Source organism: Scedosporium apiospermum, assembly GCF_000732125.1.
Source record: "Scedosporium apiospermum strain IHEM 14462 chromosome Unknown SEQ_SAPIO_0092, whole genome shotgun sequence".
Classification (NCBI taxonomy): Eukaryota; Fungi; Ascomycota; class Sordariomycetes; order Microascales; family Microascaceae; genus Scedosporium; species Scedosporium apiospermum.
The window spans coordinates 95773-120226 of record NW_015971793.1 but is presented as its reverse complement, the minus strand read 5'-3'; the positions used below and the strand labels follow the sequence as shown (position 1 = coordinate 120226).

General features: G+C 50.9%; 5 protein-coding genes and 2 pseudogenes across 5 annotated transcripts; 4 read left to right on the top strand and 3 right to left on the bottom strand.

Annotated features, from left to right (window-relative positions):
• Positions 1-147: 147 nt before the first annotated feature.
• SAPIO_CDS4419 (uncharacterized protein) lies at positions 148-1287 on the bottom strand (the record flags this gene model as incomplete). The annotated part of the gene is made up of 3 exons (XM_016786972.1): positions 148-540; positions 766-988; positions 1220-1287. The coding sequence occupies 3 exons, from the start codon at positions 1285-1287 to the stop codon at positions 148-150; spliced, it is 684 nt and encodes a 227-aa protein (XP_016643317.1).
• Positions 1288-1777: 490 nt separating this feature from the next.
• SAPIO_CDS4418 lies at positions 1778-2497 on the top strand (annotated as a pseudogene; the record flags this gene model as incomplete).
• A 1450-nt stretch (positions 2498-3947) lies between these two features.
• Positions 3948-5297, top strand: SAPIO_CDS4417 (uncharacterized protein; the record flags this gene model as incomplete). The annotated part of the gene is made up of 5 exons (XM_016786971.1): positions 3948-4128; positions 4231-4734; positions 4796-4905; positions 4979-5180; positions 5248-5297. 5 exons carry the CDS (start codon positions 3948-3950, stop codon positions 5295-5297), a joined length of 1047 nt encoding a protein of 348 aa, XP_016643316.1.
• Positions 5298-6011: 714 nt separating this feature from the next.
• On the bottom strand, positions 6012-6863 carry SAPIO_CDS4416 (annotated as a pseudogene; the record flags this gene model as incomplete).
• Positions 6864-10887: 4024 nt separating this feature from the next.
• SAPIO_CDS4415 (Uncharacterized protein) lies at positions 10888-11862 on the bottom strand (the record flags this gene model as incomplete). The annotated part of the gene is made up of 4 exons (XM_016786970.1): positions 10888-10902; positions 10967-11295; positions 11352-11468; positions 11529-11862. The coding sequence occupies 4 exons, from the start codon at positions 11860-11862 to the stop codon at positions 10888-10890; spliced, it is 795 nt and encodes a 264-aa protein (XP_016643315.1).
• A 5906-nt stretch (positions 11863-17768) lies between these two features.
• Positions 17769-19712, top strand: SAPIO_CDS4414 (uncharacterized protein; the record flags this gene model as incomplete). The annotated part of the gene is made up of 3 exons (XM_016786969.1): positions 17769-17886; positions 18127-18638; positions 18702-19712. The coding sequence occupies 3 exons, from the start codon at positions 17769-17771 to the stop codon at positions 19710-19712; spliced, it is 1641 nt and encodes a 546-aa protein (XP_016643314.1).
• A 924-nt stretch (positions 19713-20636) lies between these two features.
• Positions 20637-23285, top strand: SAPIO_CDS4413 (Vacuolar import and degradation protein 27; the record flags this gene model as incomplete). The annotated part of the gene is made up of 2 exons (XM_016786968.1): positions 20637-20655; positions 20857-23285. The coding sequence occupies 2 exons, from the start codon at positions 20637-20639 to the stop codon at positions 23283-23285; spliced, it is 2448 nt and encodes an 815-aa protein (XP_016643313.1).
• Positions 23286-24454: the final 1169 nt, after the last annotated feature.

Sequence of the window (24454 nt, the reverse complement as noted above, 5' to 3'; positions counted from 1 at the left end):
TTTAGCGGCAGCATTCTCCCCGATACCTTTAGGTTTGATCAATTCTCCCTCATGGTTCAGAGCTGTCAGCCCTGAACTGGCTGTAAAAATTCGGTACAAAATCATAGAAGTCTTCATCTCCTTAACCTGAGGCTCTCGAGCGTCTGCCTAGCCACTGTCAGACGGCCGATTCTCTTCCCCTTTCTCCTTTCCGGAGAGACGAACCACATCCGGCCGCTCCTCCCCCGTTCCGAAAAGTTCGCCTTCTCCGTGCGCAGGCCGACGCGAAGATCCGGCAACACTCTCGGCGAGTTTCTCCGTCCCCCGGTTTTCCACGTACTCCGGAGACAGCTCCCGAAGCCTCTTCTTCCGCCGGGCGTTGATCCGCAGCTTCTTCGTCCGGGCATCTGAGACGACGCGCACGAGGAAGCCGCCGAAGCCGAAACACATCGGCCACCATCCAGGGGGTAGGAAAATGCGGGCGAGAATGGCGCAGGCTATGGTCGAGATCCATGAGAGTTTTATGTAGTGCGCCACGGTGACACGGACGGTCGCTCTGACCTGGCGGTTTGTCCTGGCCCCGGCGATGAGGGATAGCGCCACTGCGTCAATTATAGCTTGGAACGAACAATCTATATTTTTGTTTGCAAGTAAACAGATGGTCAGCTGAGAAATGAAAGGATAGGTCCGTCGGTGTGCCAGAGTGTCATGCTCCAACGAGAAAGATAGGGGGAGACGGAAAGACAAGGGTTGCTCTTATAACAATACCGTAATGTTGGAAATTACTAGCTGGGCTATTTCCATCCCTAAACTCGGCGCGAAGAGGCTAAAGATCTTGGATACCGCCCACGTAGTGGCCTGGAAGATCGACATGCCGAAGATGCTGGCGTAAAATGCCGTCTTCGCGATGCGCCTGGTGAAGTAGCTCCCTCGTCGCCTGCGATCATTCGCGATCCATGACGCTGCCAGTTCCTGCAGCCCCGCAAGGAGAGCCCCGACGAGCCGGTTCCTAGTCGCCCACAACATCCTATAAGAGGCAAATCCTAGGATATCCGGATAGTCTGCTGCCGGTTCCTAGGGTTCCTCGACGGTCCGGATGGAGATATCGGGGGGTGACGGAGGAGGCTGTGGGAGGAATCGGAGCACAAAGCTGGCGTAGTGGTATGTGGACAGAAAGCTGATGACCGTCAGTCTCCAGCAGAAAGCGACGGCCACCAGCAGAAAAATCGTGGTGAGCCACCAATAAGAGCCGCTGCTGACTGCGAGGTTCTCGTCGAGTAGCTCGCGCCTACGTCGGTTTAGAGTCATCGCGCTATTCTGCCTTATTACGTTTGTACAATGAGGAGAAGGGAGAACAGGAACGAAGAGGAGTGAGGGGTTCAATACGGCTGAGTCTACGAAAATACAGTTTTTAAAGCTCGAGGGCTGTCTACCTCTCGTTATGTGGGGGAATAACCTAGTGGGCGATATTGAATACCTGTCGGTGTACTATTTCCCAGAGAAGGTTTCTTGGGAGAGCCTAACACCCGCTGCCCAAGAGAAGCTGATAAGCTACACCTCTTGTTATGTGGGCTTGCCCTGCGTCTGGGGATAAATCTCCCAATCAGCATCGATATAAACGATGTGCATGAGTTTGGGGCGTCATCTGAACCATGGCGGCCATAGCACGGCGTCCTCCAATTGGCATTACACCTCTGACGGGGGCTAACTGACCCGCAAGATTCCCCAAGCCTGCTCGCCCAATCTCTTCATGTGAAGACGCAGGACAGACAATCACGGTGATAAGGAATCGACCCAGATGAAACGAAATTCGCCCTCGATTCTCCGAGACGGACCCCAGGCTCTCGAGATGGTGCCTTTTTCTCCAGACGACTCCATCTTCGGAAAGTTACTTGACAAAGCCCTACCAGCCGATGCAGCCCAACTCACAGACGGGCTATCCTGTGACGTCCTCGAGGACTTATACCCGCACCTCTACCTCTTCGCCACCAAGTCGAGCGCGCACGTCGATGCCCTTCATGTGCACCTCCGCAAGCGGAGTAAGATCCAGATGACTGAGGACGCCTCGTTCCCTCGGACAAACTACACGGCGACTTTGAGCACTTCACATGGCACTTCCGCGAGATACACGACGCGCAGGTGTCTTCGTGGTGGCAATTTGGCTAGCTCCGCCTCTCGTGGCTCGACTGGGCCGTCAGGATCTTCCGGCCGAAAGCGGCTACGCGGAGGCGGGCTGTTCTACGTGGAACCTTACCAGCAGACGAGCCAGTTCGTGCGGGAGTTCGGCGCAGCGCTGCTCTTCGTCTTCGCGATGCTGTTGCTGGTGCTGTCCGCGATGCAGGTCGCGTGGCGGCACAGGGCGAGTACCAGCGGTGGTGGGCGTTTGCTTCTATGGGCGTGTGGTTCTCTGTCGTTGCCATCATCGGGATTGGTCGCCGTGTTCTTGTTCTTGTGTCTGGTGGCTGTAGGTGTTTTGGTGCTGAAGATTGGCTTTGCCTTGTGCGAGGGGCACACTTGATGTATCCCGTATGTATTCAGTCACTTCCCTAGCATTCTCATCCGACAATACCGGCTCATACTTAGATACTGGAATCAGCGCCCAATTAAACTAGTTGATGGGCGCAAAGCTCCGGGAATCAAAGCCTCGTCTCAGGCTCCGCATCCGGATCGAGATCAAAAATCGAAGCGCGATGGGCTACGGCCCAAAAAGCGACGAATCTTGGATCCCATGGAACGAAGATAACGTGCCGATGGCTCCCCTGGACCACCGACCTTATATCTCTGCGATTCGTCCTTTGCGTCGCCATCAACTGTGCAGACAGCTGCCCTTGGATGTCCACAGGAAGGCCGTCGTGATCGCACTCTAGGGTTCAGAACCGTTCTCCGCATCGTAGCAGAAGGCCCCGTCATTGATGGAAAGAAAATGCGGCCCTTGGGAATCGAAAGCAACTCGTGCTCCATATTGTAAATAAATGTAGCAAGCAAAGCTGGTTCATCCTGTCTCTCGAGTCATGTGACTTACCTGAGCAGTCCATTCAGCCCGATGACCCCTTCCTTCCCAGAGCCGATGACATACCGGCCTGGACCAGTTGGTATCACTTGCAACTCGGTGAGCGGACATTCTATTAAGCCGCGTCGTCGGACATGTTACCAAAATCTCTCGAATCTCTTCAAGCTTCATGAAACAGCTGGCTCCGAACACCGAACTTTAAAAGGAGACACTGACAGTTCCTCGGCATAGCGGTCCCGATTTCTAATCTCCTCAACGAAGCTTGGAAAAAACGACGCTAGAGTAAACTACAAAGTAGCTGGACCCCAACCGGCAACCCTTGGCCCTGATTCGTTGACGACCGATCGTCGACTCAGTCAGTCCATTATCTCGGACGTCACATCTGTTTTCGGGTCCTTGCTCCGGCCGGAGACGTCGGCGGGGCTGTCAAACCCGCCACAATGCAATTGTCGCTAAGACGTCGTCCACACACAGGTTCCAGCGGGCGTACCAGAACACAACACGAAATAAAGTATGTCAGTGCGTCATTTGGGTTTAACCGGGAGTATTAGAGACGATGACGATAGAGGCCATGACGGCATTGCTTACCATAATCGTTGCCTTCTCCGTAAATCTGCCTCGGGAAATGTTCATTGTTTGGGACTAGGGCATTGCGGGGGACATCGGAGCGGAGAGGATTTCGAGATCTGAACCTGGGTCCTGCGCCATCTTGATGCAGGAAAAAGGAAAGAAGTGGGGATGATGCCAGCTATCACAGCATTTCTTCAGAGTGCTTGATTCTTTTTAAACTGATACTTCTTCTCATACCCCCCTTTTCCATTTCAAGGCTGTTTTTAAGGCTCATCCTGTTCCGTTGCTCCGGAGTACAATAACATCAGTGTAAATCCCTTCCTCTATAATCCAAGAAACCGAGCCTAGCAAAATCTCACCAGAGCTCCTCCTCATCACACACACTATCATGGCCCAAGACAACCTTCAAATTATCTTGGCCGAGAGACCTCGCGGGGACATCATCCCTGGCCAAACCTTCAACCAAAAGGTAGCCAAGGCCCCTACGGCCGAAGACCTGAAGGATGGCGAGATCCTCATTGAGAACATCTACCTAGGCCTCGACCCCGCCATGCGAGGATGGTTGAACGGTGAGTGGAACTTTCTCACCATCTCTGCCTTTTCCTGAGGGTGGCTACCGGACAACGAACCCTAACCTACCTGTGCTTTTCCCTTCGTCTCCCTCGCAACAGATAGGCGTTCCTACATTCCCCCCGTCCCTATCGGCGGTGTAATGCGCGGCGCCACCGTCTCCCGCGTCCTCGCCTCCAAGAATGACTCCGTCAAGCCGGGCGACATCGTCCGCGCCATGCCCGGCTGGCAAGAATACGCCATCGTCGGTCCCAACACCCCCGGTGGCTTCGAGGTGGCCACCGGCTCCTCTCACCTTCCCGACCACCTCTCGGTTCTTGGCCTCACGGGGTTGACTGCCTATTTCGGCATGCTCCGCATCGGAGAACCCAAGCCCGGCGACCTCGTCGTAGTGAGCGGCGCTGCTGGCGCTACTGGTTCCGTGGCGGGCCAGATTGCTAAGCTTAAGGGCGCGAGGGTCATTGGTATCGCTGGCGGTGAGGATAAGGTCAAGTGGCTGGTTGATGAGCTTGGTTTTGATGCTGCTCTGAATTACAAGGCACCCGATTTTAAGGAGAAATTTAAGGAGCTTACCAAAGATCATATCGATGTGTACTTTGACAATGGTGAGTTCTTCTCCCTCTTTTTCGAAGTGCTGCCTTCAGGACTAACGAATGACCAAACTAGTCGGTGGAGAGATTCTCGATCTAGCACTCCTCCAGGCCAAGCCTTTTGCTAGGTTTGTAATGTGCGGCAGCATCAGCCAGTACAACACCACCGATGTCCGGGGTCCCAAGGTGCGCATTCCGTCTTACAGTCTACCGCTCAATAATTATGACGGCAGAGTATTTCTGACCGTATAACCTCTAGAACATAATGAGCGTCATCTCCATGAGAATCAAGATGCAGGGTTTCATCGTCTTCGATTTCATCAAGGAGTACGCCCAGGCCAGGCAAGAGCTCACCGAGTGGCTTGATGCAGGCAAGATTAAGAGGAAGGAGACCATCATCAAGGGTGGACTCAAGAACGCCGAGCAGGCGCTAGTAGGCCTGTTCAAGGGAATCAATACTGGTAGGTTGCGGCTACCTCATGCTAAACTCATCTGGAGAATAAAAGTAAGCTAATCCGGTCGGTGTAGGGAAGTTGATTGTCGAGATTAAGAACCCCCAGGAGCCCCCCAAGCTGTGAGCATCTTGGGATATGAGAAATGATGACTTCTAGCATATAGCAAAAAATAATTGCATTTTGAACAAATCTTCATCAAATCGCTAGTTTACATTACTTCCGGGGAGATGTAAGTGGTGAAGTGAGAGGAAAAGAAGGGATGCCCGAGCCGACGAACTAGGCGGGTGTTACCGCATTTCCTTTGTCCGATATCCTCGAGGAAGCACACGAGCAGGAGGCTGAGAAGCCTGCGCGGAAGAAGTGCAAGAAATAGGTTTTCTTTGTCAATATGCGGTGAGTGTCGGGATGAGGGGAGCCCGTCCGCGGCCACATTGGATGCGCAGAAGATAATTTCAGGTAGCATAATATAGGTTAGTATCATATTGCGTTTTGTTAAGTCCCAGGTTCAGTTGTAGTTGGTAAGTACGAGTCTGGACAGCATGACTCGAGCTCTTTTGATATCACTCTTCATCTCGAACGATTCCAAAAGAAACGGATTCCTACGTAATGCATGCAAGTACAGTACGACGGAAATTCCTCGTCTGTCTCAAGAAATGCTTTGTCTGAAAAGAGAGTGATGACTCCTGCTATTCCATTATATACATCAACACCTAAACGCCTATGAAAATCACCTCCTCAACTTCGCACCATGCACCATATGAGCCATGTCCAAATATCCCGTTCATCCCAGATGCTCCTATCCACGCTCCAACGCCAACTCTAAACATCCCATGTAATCTAGTGAGGAATCTCGTTCCAGCAGTGGCCCCTAGCAACAGCAGTGTAGCAGTCACTACCAGGAAACGCCCACTTCGAGCTCTTGTTCTTGCAGTTCGGCCTCCATCCATTGTAGTCGATGCAGCTGGAATAGTCCCGAGGACACCGACCATGGTTAATCTTATAAACCTGCGAGCACGTCTTGCCCCCGTGGTTCTGCCTGCAAGACCCGCCCTTCTTCTCCCCTTTGTCACGCTTCACGCTACGGCCATGCGAATGGCCATCGTCACCATGGGCGTGCTGCCCTTCACGCCATCCGAAATCATACATGAGAATATTCTGCTTGTCGCCGTAAACCCGCACGGGCGCCGCAGGCTCATGGAGATACACGATGCCATTCTCGATACGGTTTCCGCTCGTCCCGTGGACCTGCTCCGTCTGGTACCGTCCCACGACCTGGCAGTTGCTATGAAGCTTGTCATGGAGGGGGAATTCGCCCATGTGGGTGGCCTCGACTAGGTCCTTGCCGTGATAGACAAGGGCATTCTCGACGGGGAAGTAGACGCGCATGGTGCGCTCGTGTGGATCGTAAAAGGCGGCGGAGAAATCATGCCACTCTTGAGGGTAGGTCTTGATGCGGTGCTCGAGGTCGCCGAGTTGGGCGTCGGTCATGATGATTTTCTTGTAACCGACTAGCTTGACGGTGTGGTTATCGTGCTCCCAGTCGATAGTGTCGAGGAAGCGTTTCTCGAACTCCTGGATTTGATAGTCGCGGGCTTCGAGGCCGCGGGGGGACAGGTCGGGGGTCTCGAGAGCAAAGGCCTCGCGTAAGAGGAGGCTGACAGCCACTGAAAGAACCTTGACGAGCTTCATGACTGCTTTCAAAAAAGGAAAGGAAAGGGGCAGGCGAGCTAGAGGCCGGGAGAGAGAAGGGAAAAGGGATGTAAGTGAAGAATGGAAAGCCAGAGGATATGCTACTGAGGAGACGGTACTAGGTAGAGAAGGAGCACAGAGATTGGGTTGAGCCTGTGATGAGTCCGTGATGATTCAAACTGGCTTCTCAGCGAGGAGAACCTCACAGCTTAAATAGTCAAGATTTCCTAGAGTAGACTTGCACGCGATGTGATCTTCGGCTTCGTTGAATCTCTCTGCGGCTGCAAGCTCCCTTGCAGTAGAACTGAACTCGACCAAGGGAGAGCTTTTTTTAGGACCTCATATCTTCCTGCTATTCTAGTTCCATCCGGGAACCCAGTTTTAGAAAGTACCTAAATCTAGATTTACATCTCCTGGTTACATCCATCGTTGTAATCACGATCTCAGTAATTCATGCCAGCAAGCCTATTCAGAGACTCCGAAGGAGCAATAAGAGTGAGTGACACAGCCATCCCGCTGCCAGAAATATCACCAGGAGTAAACGTTGCAGAGGCTCTTTCATGGGAGAAGTTAAAAATGGGACGGGAGCCTCATTCGCCAAGACCTCTATTTCCATAAGCCGGACTTGGGTTTCGGCCGGCAGCGATGAGAACAGCGGCTGGTCACCTAGCGATCGACGCCCAAAATAGGAAGCCTGTTTTGACCGCGCCACCGCGATGCAACATATTATCAAGAGTTCCAGAAGGACCACGCCTCACAGTCTCGACTGCATAACGCTTAAGGTACAAGCGATGGAAAGAGACTGAAAACCACCGATTGTAAAATTCCCTTTGCTGATCCACCGTAGAGCCGCCAAAGTCGGGCTGACGAGCGTGCAGCTTTACTGGCTGTGGGTTGTGAGTGATGTCCGTTTACGGTTTCATCGTGGCTAAAAATATCCGCATCGCCACGCCGCACTTGAACTTAGGAATGCCAGAAACCAGCCACCCACGATGTTACAATGAAGAATATCAATTCTTAATTATCCCAATCATTTTTCTCTTCCCTTTTCCTCCTCTCTACGGAGGAATTTACCGATTTTAAGTGCGGTCAAACTTGGAATATCGCACCTCTCTTGCTTGGCAAGGGAGTTGGATGTCGTCGACAGCAGACACTCGCATCATCCAACGCGTCTATCGCAACCATGCTCAGACTCATAGACTTTAGGTGAATACCTTGATGTTTGGAGGAGAATCCGCTCAAGGCTGGCCGTGGAACACGTCCCGGGATGTTGGGAGCGCCCGGATTATTCTCGAGTGAAGCGTCTCGACCGACCGTCGTATCGCCACCCACCTCTCTACATTCGGACGGCTCATAATAAAATATTATGTGTATAATGTAATATTTTAAATTCATGCGTGATTGAAGTTTTCTAGGGGCCACACGAAGGGTATACAATACTACGAGAGCACACATCCTGACAGCTACCGGGACGGTTCCTAGCCGAACAAACTGCCACAGAGGATAAGGAGGTAAATGACATTGGCTCCCAGGAGCCGATCGCCCGACGGATATAAATCCTAGAGGGAGGAGGGGGATGTGTGGGAAGAGAATAACAGATTCAAGACTTTTCGGGTTCTGACTGAAGAGTGGTGGGCGATGGCTGCAAGGTGTCTAGGCTTCGGCAATTTATGGCATGTCGGTAGATTTTCACCTAGGGCGCTCGTTGCCACTCCGTCGATATCGATCGGTGAAGTCAATTCGAGCGGGAAGGGCCGAAAGTACTGGATGCTCTTTCACTCGGAATGACTTTAATATCAGCGATGGCCTGGAGGGAATATATCTATATCTAAAGGAATGGATGGTCAGGCTTTCTTGTATCTTCGGCCCCTCTGTGATCTGTATCTTCTCAAAGATGCATAAATCTAGATGCAAAAGAGAAGCTGCCTACTCGGTGCTGCCTTGAGGAGACCTCGGTGTTCTCGCACACTCGGTGAGCTTGTCCGTCCTTGACATACTCATACAACAAGATGGCTAAAAGGAAAGGCCAAAATTGAAGATCTTCAGCGGTAGACCATCAACAAGAATAGGCACCTAACACCTTCTCTTCGCATTCTTGACATCAACTAGTCTCTATGGCGCGAGTTGCTCCTTTAAGCCCGATCAGAAAGAGTGATTGATCCATATAAAAGCACGGCAAGGCCAAACTTGTGCTCTCGTTTCGCCTAAACAAGCTCTCTCCCGCCACAAACAAAGTACTTCCCAACAATGCCGCTCCCAAACCGATACCAATTGTCTTGAAACACAGACTCCGTAACCATGGACATAAATCCGATTCGTTTGACCTCAGACAGAAGCATCGTCTCTCGGCTCACCGGCTGGCAGGTGATGCCGGTCGACGGCATCACAAGTTCTACAATATCATCGAGATGGAAAGACGCCCGAAAAGCAAGACAAAATTGTGTTCCCTTGAGACGAAAGAGAGAAGGGGGGAAGGGTTGAGGGGGTTGGAGGAGACAGCACTCAGCCTGTCACGATGCCGTTCAGCTGAAGACTCGACTCAAAACATAGCGTTTCAATCTGCGTCACATTCCCTTCTTCTCGCTATGCAAACAATTAATCGATAGATCCCGAGGGTCAAACTACCAAGAATTTCTCCTAACAAAATATCGTCTAAACAACCCATCACCCGTTGCCCGTACACTATTTCGCAAAATTAACCCTCAAGCAACAAGAGAAAGCCGTTTCCCCCCACAACGATCATCCGCACTCCACACCCCCCTCGCAGATCCCAGCAAAAAAATCAGATGGGGAGAGAAATCATAAAGACACTATCCCTGCCCAACTCCAATAAGACGGGCAAATCCCGTGTTTCAGAACTCGCCCCGCCACGCTCCTGAACCAGGAAAAGAAGGAAGAAACAAGGAAATAACCACTCAAGGCGATCAACGGCTTTAGGGGGGAAGGGACATCACCCGTTATCCGCGACGTCATTCGTTGGGTTAGCTTAATGGGTTGCTTTAAACCACTGAGTGTTCAGAGCGCTGTCTGCTCACTGCGCCACCCGTCTGTGCTTGAGTTCCTGCATAGCTGCAGTGGGAAAGAGGTCTCCCGTATCCCACTTATCACTAGCGGAACACTCGTTTGTCGAAACGACTGGTAAGATAAGAAACCAGGCAGAGAAAGAACTCTTCCCACAGGACTGTGGCACGGGCAAGTTGACAAAGCTGGTTTGGAGAATATCCCATCTGTGTTTATGCGAACCCAAAAGCGTAGATACATTGTGCATGACCATTGCTTGTCTAACACCAAAGCCAGGCGGCGTAGATACATCCCAGAAAAATAGAGCGATACAACCGACTCTCGCAAGATACCGCTTTTCCGTCTAGGTTCCCCCATCTTCTCCACACAAAAAGATACAATAGCTGCTGTGATTGTACACGGAATATCCACAAGCCCTCAACCCGTATGATAGCGAGCTCCGAGGTCGCTTCGTTACCTGATACGGTCACCATCTTCGAGCGAGAATTAAAAGCCGCAGCAGGTCCCCAACAATCCGACAGGAGCTTCTGGATGGTGCGAGGTGCGGGGAAAAGACTGCCCCAGGTCATCAAGCAAAAATCGGTTGATTAATTCTGTTCGTCCATGATTGTCGAAGTAGTTGATCAAGCAGAACGAAATCGGGGTTTATCACAAGCGGGCTAGGTCACTGGGGTGGCGTTGGCGGGCGGCGCAGGGAGACAAGAGTATGGAGGGCTGAGGTATATAGCATACGTCGCCAAAAATCTAGGGGGAAGAGGCGGCATTCATGACCCAGAACGATTCCCAACACCGAAGAAAAAAGGTATACACAAAAAGAACGCCGGGAGACGAGTCATTTCGGACGCATCCAAAAACCAAAAAAAAAAAAAGGAAATGATACGGTGTTGAAAGAAAAAACGTGACCGTGATAACGCCGTAAATGCAAAGAGGTGCCCGTAATCGGTTGGGTGGTCGAGAAGCTCCGGTGACTTTCAGTTCTAGATTCATTGCGTTGAGGCCATCATTACGCGTTGGTAACCTGCATATATGTCAGCGACTAATCGAAGCCTTGAGTATTAACATCGGACGTGTTCGGGGCGTACACGAAGAATCTTTCTCGAGTAGTCGTGGTTGTCAGCAATGCTTCCGTCAGAGAGCCGGCGCTGGGCCATGACAGGATCGAGGCGTGCGTCGGTAATCGAGAGACCGCCACTGCTGCCGGGGGGCTTATGGCCGATGAAAGAGTTGACGGCGGCGTTACGACGGTGTTCCTCCTCGATCTCCTTATTCCTCTTTCGGCGGAGATAGAAGAAAACACCTCCAATGGCACCAGCAACGGCAACAACCGCCACCACGACGCCGCCCACGATCCCGCCAATATTCGCCTTCTTTTCATCTGCCTTATCGGTCGGGGTTTGGGATTGGGTGGGACCTAAAGGCGGTTAGCATTCGAATCAATGGAGAAGTGGTCACCGATTCAAATAATACCAGTTGGAGCTGAGCTCGATGTCGAGCTCGTCGAGGAAGGCGGGTTGTAAAAGGGGACATCCATTTCAATCCCCCTGTTGAAAACGGAGTAATAAGAGCCTGCTTCGATGCCGCCGCCTAAGAATTAACATTAGCAGATGCGGTAATGGCCATGGTTCCCGTCTCTGAAAAACCTACAGGCCTCGTCGCCGAATCCGGGGCACGCATAGTTGCAGTTGCTGTCATCCACGCGAGTGTTGAGAGGGGGGTATGTGAAGCCGCAATAGCAAACCGCTCCCTTCAGAGCCAACACAGTCGCATTGAGCTTGTTGCAAACGTTGTCATTGCAATATCCACTCGTCGTCCTCGTGGCTGGGTATCCCTTGGGATCCACTAGTTCACCGACAGATTTGAAACATCCTTGACTTCTTAGGGCATTGGGGAGTGGCGGCTCGATTGGCTTTTGAAGATTTGCGCCCTGGACAGCAACAGAAGCAATGGCGGTCACAAGGATGACAGATAGGTTCTTCATCGTGGAGGTTTCTGGGACCGGAAATGTTGGGTAATCGCTTAAGTGAGTCGTATATGGTTACGAGTTATCGATGGGGCAGGATTTCGAGATCGAGAGGACGATTCGACTCAACAGGTTGATAATGCTCTAATAAAGAATGGATCACACAGAAAGTGCCGATTTGGAATGGACGACGGGATTCTTCCAGAGACCAAGTCGACCAGGCGTAAAAACAGTGACAAATTCAAATAAAAAAGGAGAACAATAAATAAAGAGCAAAAAAAAAAGGACAATGATGTCTTAATCGGCGGTCGTTACGAAAGAATGGTCAAGGTCGAGATGTGAAAGGCAGATCGATTCAAGAGTGCCCGAGTTGCTCCCTTAGGGACGATAGTAGACAGGTTCCGTCCTTCGGTGCTGGGGGATGGACAACGACGAGTTCGTGATCATTCAGTCTCCCGGCTGGGTCCAGAGACTGAGTTACCGCTATGTTGACATTTGACAAAGACCAGAGGCGGCAGGTCGTCGGTTGCGGCGAAAGAACAGAAATAAAGCAGTCGATTCGAAGGACGATAGAGCGAATGCGGACCTATTTTCGCGATGGAATCGGGGTTTAACGAGCGAAGAAATGAGAGCGAGGACTTGAAAGAGTCACAGGGTGAAGGAGTGTGGGTTGTTTTGTTGGAAAGGGGAAAGCGAGAGGAGTGGGAAAGAGGAGAAGAGAGGACCAGAAAATGAGATTAGACCCCCGAGGAGTACGAAAAAGTACGGGAGTATCGGGTCCAGCATGCAGACACGCGCAGGGGGGAGGGGGGTGTGTGTCTCGGGACATCGACCAAGGTCGTCTCTCTGGGACTTGAATGAAGTACAAGTCGATACAACAATGAAGTATGTGACGCTGAAGTACTGAGGTACTGTTCGGGCAAGAAATATGCGTGGAATTTGTGCTTCAATCGCTGTTTGGCCCAGGAGTGAATAGTTTTATTCATACTGTCCAAGTCTGGTCAGTCTTGGCTCGACATTCCAAAGTTTTGGCCAATCAAATCTAACCCCTCTGTCAATCAACCGCGAGGGTGTCATCTGGGCACGCAAGAAAACGTCGTGCAAACTGTTGTAACTAGTGTCTATATTAGTATGCACTGTGCGAAGCAGGGCGCCGTCCTTTATGATGTACATCCAGGTACTCGTTTCTGCTCGAGAATTGAACGTTAGGTACGAAGTCTTTGCCACGAGAAAGCATGGAGACACTACGGGATTAATTGTCGAATGCGAGTTAGTTTATTTAGCACTTCTCTGTCTTCAAGGTCCCCTTAATCGACTTCATCATGTGCAGTTGAGAGTTTCTGTTAATGGCCATATAAATCATACTCCTCTGAGGAAATAGTTTTACATGTTTGTAAGGACTCGCTGGGCGATGATTGAATTCACTCTTATGAAGTACAGAGAGCCGACGGTGACAGAGTACTTCGTACTTTGAAGTACCAAGTTCAATCTGCACCTTCCGAGCTAGGAAACAGGGGAATAACCAGGAACTCAAGATTAGGGGGCAAGGGGGTGCGAGATTATGGCGCCGATCCCTTGTCAATCAACAACCTGAGCGCATAATTATGGTGTAGGCAACTAACACTGTATTTGCACTGTGATGATAACTCCATTGAGGCCATCATACGAAGTCCTCACCAAGAAGGAAACGTGTGGAAGAAGTATACTTCATCCAGAGTCTTTCCATAGGGCAGTGGAAGGTATCTTCAGCCAAAGTGGCGGATTGCTTGATTGTTCCACAGAGGAGCCCATTTTTACTTGGTCCAAGCAGTTTAATCGGAATGATGCTCTCTTCGATCGCTTCCCTTTCCTGTTCAAGACCTGGCTAAATCTTAACGAAGAGTGGAAGCAGACGGGGCTTACAATATGTACATATTTCAAGACTTTGACATTGGGAGAGGTGTGCTTCAAGGCGACAGAGTTGTACACAAAATGGTGGATTAAGGGAAACTGTCAAGGTGAGCAGCGCATTCATGGCGTTTTTGCGGTGCAGTTGGTGTAAAAATGTCCAGCATCATTGATGGAACGAATGAGCGGCTTTCCCGCCATCTTCCATCACACTGCACTATTTCGTGCCCAAGTACGAAGTACCTTTGTACAAGTTCGTACACTAATTTGTACAGTTGGTCCAAGCCAGCCGCAAGACTCCGCTACGAACCCCACCATAATTTCCAAAAGCGACTCGCACAAATTTCTGATAAATCGACAGCAGACGAAGGTATTCTGTGCCGTTCGTACTCCACCTACCCAACAAGAATACGAGTGCAAACTTGTGGATGGTGATGCAAGTTCGTATACTAGCATACTACGAAGTATATAGCTTGAGACTTACCGACGTGTTCGCGAGGTGAGTCCGTCCCAGCTGATCTTTTTAGTGTGCATTGCATCTGCGGCTTCCTTCGCTTTGAGCCAGATACGATATTGAGGATATAAGCCGCAAGATGTTAGAGAGAAGGGCGGGCGAGTTAGCCTTTCGGCCTTTGTCATGGAGAGTCACCTCCAACGGCTGCTATCAGATGTCGACTTCAACAGCCCTCAGTTTTTGCCTCGGTGCTAACACCGGGAGAATTACCTTGCCTAATTGCGAAGTATCTCCATACCACCTGGCGTGGCATTCCCCCTCCCTTTTTCAACAATGACGGCCGATCCAAGAGACCTGTGTACTCGCCATCGTTTTAATGGTCCATGCCCATTCCGCACTCTTGGTTCAACCAACGGTGCCAGATATCCGGTTCCCCATTCCAGATTAACTGCTATCAAGGGTCCCGCGAAGGAGATCTTCCTCGAGATGAAGGGAATTGGGAGTGCAAGTTGAGAATCTGTAAATGTCGAGACTGAGATCAACCTTGTGCACAATAAGTAAGTACAACTGCACAGGGTCACGCCTTCAAACTCGAAGCTGCTAGGCTGGCCTAGGAAACACAAAAGCCGTCATCACCTGTTCACATGGGACCTACCAAACTGTCGATTTCCCATTCCGCCATCCTTCCTTCGAGCTGTTTCTCGCCGAGGCCGACTCTGGTGCGACAAGGGTCCTTGTGTGTGTTGTGCACAAGTGCACAATTGCAGCTCCAAACAACTTGTTCGAGTTTGCTGAGTAATAAATCACCCCCTTTCACCCTCCATTGTCCAGTGTCTTGAGGACTTCAACTTGAAAGATACACCCCCCAGATAATAGCCTTGGCCCTGGGCCAAGTGGGACGACGTGAAACTTCGTTCCTTGCTCTCTGCAATCTTGCGATCCCGTTTCGGTGCCTTACCTCAGCACTGCCTCATTTGGGGTTACATAACTTGCATCGATTGCTATTCGTGTACGAAGTACTTCGTGCGAGTCAAACGCAACAATATTCCCTCTCTTTCTTTGGAGTGAACTCGTATCGAGTACCTAGACAGGGTGATTATAAGGCAATCAATAGTCTCTGGACCCGCATTCGAAGAGATCTCAGTACCTTTCCATAAGAATTCCTTCGCGTGGGGACTGACGTGTACTCCGCATGGGCCACACTCTCATGGGGATGCTTGTCACGCCTCTGACGGCAAGTTCTCAATTCGACCAAATCCCTTCTTTTACCACCCCAGAATGTGGAATGTTGTCCAAGACCTCGTAATATTATGCCCGTTCGAACCTCGTATCCTCCATTCCGTGGCCCGCCAACTGCCAGGTCGGTCATTCCAGGAACACAGTAGTATTTTGTCTGAGCCCAGTGGTGGGGCGAGCAATTGTGAGGCGGTCTCTCTCTCAGCTCGCGGTCAGGGATCGACAGAGCTGACCCGGGTACCACTGTCCTTGGCAGCATCTTTCATCGGGTCGGTTCCTGCATGTTCGTCATGTTGAAGATTGTCCTGACAATGCAGTTGGAGCAGGTAGGAAGTAAGCGGCATTAAGAATTACTTCGTATTTCGTAGAAGAAAGTATGGAAGACGAAGAGCGCGAAGACGCTGTAGCTCTGCTGGTTCCTGGTTCCTGACACCATGAGCACGGGGTATTTTCCGATCTTTCCGAATTAGACAGAAAACTCAATGTTCGAACGGAGAGGATGCTATGGAAAGGTGTGAGAAGAAACGTGGAGCCATCTATAATTAGGAACAGTCTGCACCAATGTCTTCCATCAAGTCTCAATTCATTCAACCCTACAAGAAAAGAACAAGAAAAAAGGTTGTGGATCTGATCAGATTGATTTTGGAACGGGCAATAATACAACTCAAATGCCAGACCCATGTCGAGGCTGTGCAGCTCTTTGTTTATCCAACGCGCACGTTCTGTTCGTCATTCTTTCTCCCAATATTTCGTATTAAGACGGGCCTAAGATCCTTGGCTGATGCTTTTAGTTTTCCGAATCTCTGGAGAAGAGGCATCTGAGGTTCGAAGCTGCCGTGAACAGGTCCAATAACCTCAGCTGAGAGACGAGCTTAGAAATTGCTTAGACAGGTCCCATTAGTGAGTGGGCTTCGTTGCCCCTGCATTGGACTTTGACGACTAGTACCTGCGCTAGATCATAACTCGCAAGCTCCAGTTTTTGGATTCGGGTACGGCTTCGGCGGCATCCTGACTTTTTTCTTCAAAGTCGGCTTCGGCAGCTCGATGTGAGACGACAGCCTTAGGTCTCCCAATAGAGTAACCATGCCTTCCTCGTACGAAGTCCATCTGAATCACCTTACAACTCGATCGGCCGAGAGCTTCCTTGAAAGCAGAAATACATGTACTCCGTACGAATATTACCGGCAAACGGAGGCAATCCTTTCGGATAGTCTGCATGCACCTTGACCGCCCAGATCAGCTCAGTATCGAGAGTAAACACACGCTCCACTCTCGCCTAGAGTCGGTGGCGTCTTGCTCATCGGCCCAAACCAATCTGAGAGTATTACACGAAGTATAGGGCCGGCCGTGCTCTTTAAGGACCGGCACGAAGTAAGGCGTGCGTGCCAATTCGACCCAACTCAACAGCTGGAGCTGTCGTGCAACCTATCACCATCCCTTAGAAGTCAGGGTGCGCGCTGGATGGGAGCGCGCCAGTGCCCGAAGAAACTGAGCAGTGAGCAGTGAGCACCCTGAAAACCAAGCGCGTTTCGTACGCATCACTATCACTCCCTTTGTCTTACAATTGTGCGCTCGTTGCTTTAGAGACCATTGCCTGTTGCACTTCGAGATGTGTGAAGCGGCTCTCAAACTTTCCCGGATAGATATATTAATCCGATAGGTTTCAACCCCTGCGAGCACCTTGAGACACGCACCGTGGTATCGGATCCAGATTCAGTCTCACCTTCGACGCCCGAATTAAGTTTGTGCGAATATTTGACTGATGAGGGGGTCAGGACTATCGTCTAGAAGTGGAGGAACTTTCTCAAGTCTCGGTGAGCCACCCCCAAGCACCCGATGCCTGTTCTCGAAGAATGTGTGTAAAGTCGATAGATATAAATATTTTACGCCCGATCACAAGTTTCTACAATCACCACTCATCTATTCATGAGTTCATGAGTCCATGAGGATCATCTGCCACCATTTGCAGGGAAGTCGTGATAGGTTTGCTGCATTTCACCCAATAGCTAGAAGTAGACGCACAATTGCACCTTCTGCATTATCAGGAATTTGGTAATACCAGAGTCGAACGACTGAGGCAGCTGCGACCTTTGTGACCCTTACGTGCTTACGCCCACTGATTGCACCTGCCCGCAGCTTGAAGACGGCAATAGTCGCGCTCAACTGTCGCGCTCACTGTTCTGTCGATCCGACGCGAGGCTTCTCTTCAAATCATGAAATTCCCTCGTCCATCTCGTAATTGATCTTCATCCTCATTTCTCAGCCACTGGTTCAGTAACAGACAAACAAACAAACAAACAAACAAACACCCACACTATCACACTGTCGACAAAACCTCAAATCCAACATGGTTCGAAGCTTGGGCAGGCTTGGCGTGCTCGCTTTGGCTGGGATCGCCAGCCTTAGCTGGGCTTCTACTGCGGCGGGTGATTCGGGAGCCGGCGTGCAGAATGTTGCCATTATCGGTAAGTTGGCATTGCTTTCTCACCACCATTATTTCATTATTTCTATCTGTACAATTTAATATAGAGTAGTTTTCTTCTCCCTTTCTCTTGAGATGGATGTAAAGAACTTGGGGGGATGCATATGCTTTGATTGTTCGGACCCAATGAAGACGAAATGAATGCAAGGGGGCATTTTGTAGATATCACCAGACACCCCAGACACAGGCATTAATAAGGCATCATCTAACCTCTTCTTTCTAGGAGCCGGAGCAGCTGGATCATCAGCTGCATACCATTTGCGACAGTTTGCTGATGAGGAGGGTGTCTCGATCAACATTACGATTTTTGAGAGCAACAAACGCGCTGGAGGACGATCGCTCACTGTGGATGCATTTGATGACCCTCTGCAGCCTGTTGAGCTCGGAGCATCCATCTTTATCCGTGCCAATGCTATTCTGTATGATGCCGTCTCCGAGTTCGGCCTCAATGTCATTGGCACTAGAGATGTCGAGGGCAATCTGGTGGTCTGGGATGGAGAATCGTTTCGCTTTGAGCAGAGTGATAACTCGTGGTGGAGCTTTGTGAAGCTCTTCTGGAAGTACGGCCTGGCACCGTACAAAACGAAGAAGCTCGTCGACTCGACGGTTGCGCGATTCCTCAAAATTTACGATGCACCGCACTTCCCATTCAAGTCGCTCACACAGGCCGCCATCGACCTTGACTTGGTCAAGTTGACCGGCGTGACTGGAGATCAATTCTATGAGGACAGTGGTGTAGGTTCATTCCCTTTTACCTGATCCTTCTAGGCAATGTGCTAACGCCACAGTCCTGAGCAGATCGCCTCGTTATTTGCTCAAGATATCATCCAGGCCGCTACGAGGGTCAACTACGCTACCAACCTGGCCCACATTCACGGTCTTGAGGCTGCAGTCTCGATGGCTCCTGAGGGCGCTATGCAGGTTTGGGGAGGAAACTGGCTGATCTTTGCTAACATGGTTAAAGCCAGCTCCGCAGGTTTTCTGCCGAAAGTGACTGTCACGTCGCTGCAACGAGAAAAGTCGGCGACTACTGGTGACGGCGCCTCGAAGTTCATCATCTCGACGAAGAAGACGAGGTCCTCACGCCCCGGTGAGGCATACCCTATCACGTTCGACAAGATCGTGGTCGCAGCGCCCTGGCAGTATGCCGGTATCGAAGCTCCCGAGGATCTAATTCAACCTGCCATCGATGAAATCCCTTACGTCCAACTCCACGTCACTCTTTTTACGTCGCCCCTGAAACTCTCTCCCGGCTTCTTTAACCTTACGCCCGAATCCAAAGCACCTGTAACCGTGCTGACTACACTGCACGCTGACGACAAGGCTGAACCTGGTTCCGGAGCTGCTGGCAAGGCTGGAGTCTTTTCAATCAGCACTCTTCAGATAGTCTTGAATCCCAAGACGGACCAGGAGGAATACTTGTACAAGATCTTCTCGCCCAAAGTCTTGGACGTTTCGTTTCTTTCAAGGCTCCTGGGTGTTGATATTCCCGACACCTTTACGGGAGCGGTCAACGCGGACAACTTTGAACCTATTTCGTGGTATTACCCCCACGTCTTCAACTCTTATCCCATCGAATTCCCTCGCGTAACATTCCAGGACCCTGTTCTGGGTGGTGGTCTATACTATACGTCTGGTATCGAGAGCTTCATCTCTACCATGGAAACAAGTGCGCTGATGGGCAAGAATGTTGCCAAGCTTATTGTGGATGAGCTAGCGGCGCCCAAAGCCCCGCAAGAGGCGAAGCACACGACGACAGAACCGGGATCGCCACGATTCGACGCTGCACCCAAGGCAGATGAGCTCTGAGTGTGAGGTGTCCCGGGTTCACCGCGACGTCACTAACATGCGGGAGGACAGGAGAAGATATTTAACCTGTTACAGGAGTATGAAGCTGCAAATGATAGGTTGCATATTGGGCGGCATATAACCGCAGGTGAAGCTACCAGATGTCGATCGCATCGATCTCGATTTTGTTTTCTTTTTCTCTGTTTTATTTTTATTTTTCTGCTTTCTTTTATTTTTTTCTTCTTCTTTTTAGGCACCCGCTTGCGATTGTTCAGATATTTCGTTTTGTTTCGTCTCTTTCAGGGCGACGATTCATCAGAGAATGCAATGTTATCGATGTTATTATGACTTCCAGTTTTGTGCTCAGCCTGAAATTCCAAGTTTTAATTGTAGTAGCGTTCGTGTAAACAACCTCTTCCCGTTGCCACGGTTCCAAATGTGGCTGGATAAGGTATATTGTGGCTAGTGCTGGACACAACTCGAGTATTTGTGCAATGTGACAAGGCACCAGCCTCAGCTGCCCCTCCTTGTTATGACGTGCATTGATCCCTTCTTTTTTGTCCAAAGGCACAACTCGCTGCTACCATCCAACAAGTTCGAAGTTGGAAGCAAGAACACTGATATTCTCCATTCCTTTTTATTTTCTTTTCTATTCTTTTTCGTTCTTGCAGAATAAAAAGGTGAAAGGCGCCACCGCTCCCACCGGAATCTGAAAGCTCTCTTCCGAGTCGAGCCTCTGCCTGACGTCTTTCTGCCTGGACATTTCCCACACTATAAATGGGGCGAGTTATCTTGTGCCTCCTCGCAACCTGACCCACTTCATCCCACCACCAGCACGCAAACAACACAATTTGAGCCTCCATTCATCACCAACGGCGCAAACCCAGACCCGAGAGGGCCAAGAGAAAAACATTTTTTCGATACGCCTGCGAAAGAATCGGGGCTATGTTTGTGCTTAAGAACGGTAAGTGACGCTGGCGATCGCTCTTCCTGTCACCCTTGTTTTTTTGAGCGTCTCAATTCCAGGTGGTTGGCGCGGGGCAAATTTAAGCTGCGTCCTGTTCATGATGCCACCCTGCAGCCTCGCCCTCACTTTCCATACATTTGGTTCTCGCTCCTTTGCGACTTCCTCGAAAACTAACATTTTACCCCTCGTGATTTCTAGTCGGCAAGTTCATTTTCGGCTCTAGCAGTAGCCAGGAGGTTCTTATCGAACTCCCTCAAGGCCAGCTTTACCTCGTTAGACCCAACTCGCCCAAGGGATACTCCGAGCTCATCTTCAAGGACTCGGCCGTCCGTATCCGAAGGACCGCCCAAGATTTCCAGTACCAGCTCGTCGTCCAGCGTGTTTACGAGGAAGGCGAAGCCGAGCTCTTGGCCGAAGAGGAAGGTGACGACGCGGAAATCGACGCCCTCGCCGCAGAAGGAGACGAAAAGACTTTCCTCCTTGACGAAGCCCTACACTTTCGGGTCGAGAGCCGTGAAGGTTCCGAAAAGGTTCTTGCCTGGAGAGATCTGAGTGGTGACACTGGTGACGTCTACGAATTCGTCTGCGACCGCTCGGTTTCTTCGTCCCAAGCCGACGACTTCCTCCTCATTGCACAGCAGTGCCAGTACGAGCGCAAGTACCGAAAGCCTCACACCACGGCGTCCGACGACGACTTCGAGCAATTCATCTTCGAAGACGAGCAACCGATACCCCCTGCGAGCCCTATTCATAGTCCCGTCTTGACGAGATCGATCGATTCATTTGACGCCATGGCTACACCGAAGCGGGTAGTTAGCGCTAATACCAGTGCGAAGAGAGACGCCACTCCCGTTATCGCCACCCCGGAGAAGCGCGACGTGGAGACCCCTCCCAGGTCTGCGGGGCCACCCAAAGCTCTCGAGACATATGCCGTGGAGAACGCCGAGCTGCACTTTTACGATTTCCCGTCCGGATCGTTTGTTAGCCAGGATGAGTCTGTGACTTGCACCGTCATTGAAACCGGCCGGTGGGAGTACTGGATGCAGGTAGATGGCAAGGATAAGTCCTGGCTCGGCATCCCGATTACCGCCGATGTCAATCCGGTGTTCAATTTTGAATACCTCTCCTTCATCTTCAACCAGTTCACGCCTGATGGCCAGGCCTTCTCGTGGCTTCTCCGCTTCAAGGATCAAGCCACGCTGGAGCGATTCCAGGAGGCGGTTCTCCGCTGCCTATGGGAGCAACTGAACCAGATGAAATGGGAGAAAGTCAAGGAGAAGGACCGGGAGTACGTTGCTGAGGCTTTTGCCGACCTCGCCATGGAGGATGCCGAGGCGGAGGAGGCGGAGGAGGAAGAAGAAGAAGAGGAGGAGGAGGAGGAATCCGAGCCCGAAGAGGATACGAGGCCTCGAAGCGAGCACTATGACAGCGACGAAGAGCAAGACGATACCGAGACGGCCGAGGATGATGGCAACATCAACTCCCAGCTCGCCGTCGGTTACAAGCACGACAGGTCGTTTGTCGTTCGCGGATCCAAGATTGGTGTTTTCAAGCACACGCCTAACAACAACCTCGAGTTCTCGACGAATATTTCAAAGGTCGAAACCCCCAAGGGCAAACTCTTTAGTCCCAAGAAGGTTATGCTTCACAACGAGGATCAAGATATGATCCTGCAGCATAGCGGCGAACCCAACAAACTTTACCGTATGGACCTGGAGTATGGCAAGGTGGTTGACGAGTGGAATGTCCACGATGACATCCCTGTCTCCGCTTTCGCGCCGGACAAGAAGTTCTCTCAAATGACGAGCGAACCCACGTTCCTCGGTATCTCGCACAATGCTCTCTACCGAATCGATCCTCGTCTTGCAGGCTCCAAGCTAGTCGACACCCAGCTCAAGCAGTACGCTTCCAAGAACGACTTCTCGGCGCTGGCTGCCACGGAGAAGGGCCACATTGCCGTCGCCAGCAACAAGGGAGATATCCGCCTGTTCGATCGGCTAGGCATCAACGCCAAGACGCACATTCCCGCTCTGGGTGAGGCAATCATCGGCCTCGACGTGTCAGCCGACGGTCGATGGGTTCTGGCCACGTGCAGGACCTACCTCCTCCTGGTCGATGCGCTGCAAAAGTCGGGTAAGAACGAGGGCAAGCTCGGCTTCGAGAAGTCGTTCGCCGCCGACGCCAAGCCCCAGCCCCGCCGGTTGGCGCTGACACCCGAGCATGTGGCGCAGTTCGCCTACGAGACAGGACAGGGCGTGTCCTTCACGCCGGCCAAGTTCAATGCGGGGACCAACTCAGAGGAGACGAGCGTCATCACGGCCACGGGGCCGTACATTATCGAGTGGAACCTCAAGAAGATCCTTCGAGGCGCCAAGGCTCCCTACATGATCAAGCGGTATACCGAGGACGTCAAGGCCGACGATTTCAAGTTCGGCACGGATAAGAACGTCATCGTGGCGCTGCCCAACGAGGTGAACATGGTGGGCAAGCAGAGCTTGAAGAAGCCGACGCGGGAGAGCATTGCCGGTGGATTCCAGCGGTTGGGTACGCCGCGGCGGAGCACCGGGGTTCGTGGAAGTGCGAGGTTTAGGCTCGACCGGGAGGATGTGGTGGATTCGCCTTATTAAAGTGGAGAGAAGGGAAGAGGGTGTATGAATGGGCGTTTGTCTCCTCCCTTTCCTCCTTTTCTCGCTTTTTCTTCTTCTTTTTGCCCCAGCGTTTAATTACTTACTTCCGAGAGTTTTGATTTGCTTTGTTCGGGAGATGGATGGTTCTCATGTTACCCAAGGAGTTTGAGTTGATGCTTTTCGTGCTCGCAAGACGCGCTTTTGGGGGTTGGCCCTTTACAGAGATTCTAAGTTTTATTCTTCTATTCTCAGTAGTTTATCACCACACAGCTATTCCAGATGACCCTGGGTCTTTCTCCTTTTTTGTTTTTCTTTTCCTTTGGTTGGGTGGTGACTGTGAGTAGAATGGGAAGTGCGATAAGCCGGCTGGGTTATCCGTATTATCCTTCATGCTTTACTTTCTTTTTCGACTTTGCCCTCCCTCGACTTTCCAGTTTCTAAGAGCCTGGGAGACCGACTGGCCTAAGAGAGCCGCACTTGTACCGAGGTAGTTTAGATAGCGACACAATAGAATGAATCCTGGAGATCTCATCGGATCAATTTCTGGTGGTTAACGTATTATCTAGAGATTTTGAGCTTGAAACCCCGCGCTGTCTTTGACTCTTGGTCCCAGAACCAGTTTGAGGTCTTGTTTATTCTGGGCACAAACGTCCAGCTGCGTCCCCTACGTAATATTAATCTATATAGTTGCAAACAGCATTCTGATTTCATGATACCTGGAGCGAAATCGGTGTCCTCCCCCTCTCTCTCGATGTTAAGCACGGGATTAGAAATACCTGAGGTCACTTGGCAGTACCGCATATGCCTCAACAGTATACGCCCCAACAATGCCGACCGCGTCCCTTTAACAATGTACTTTTTAGTATATAGAAGAACTTCAGAGAACACGACTAATCCGTAGGGTTCATGCAGAAACAACGGACCGACATGGACGACAAAATGCCCCACCTTCAATACATCACTGCTCCATCAAGTAGGATTGTACATTCGTAATAACTAGAAGGTGCTAAAAATCGAGAGGCAAGACGTCGAGGATATATAAACTAGTTGCAGTCCCCTTCAACCCTCCTGTACAAAAAGAAAACAGAAAAAAATTCCGAAAAGAAAAGAGAGTAGAAAGAGGGAAAGCAAGTCGCAGTGGGTTGAATGAAGGTCAGCACCGGAGTAGA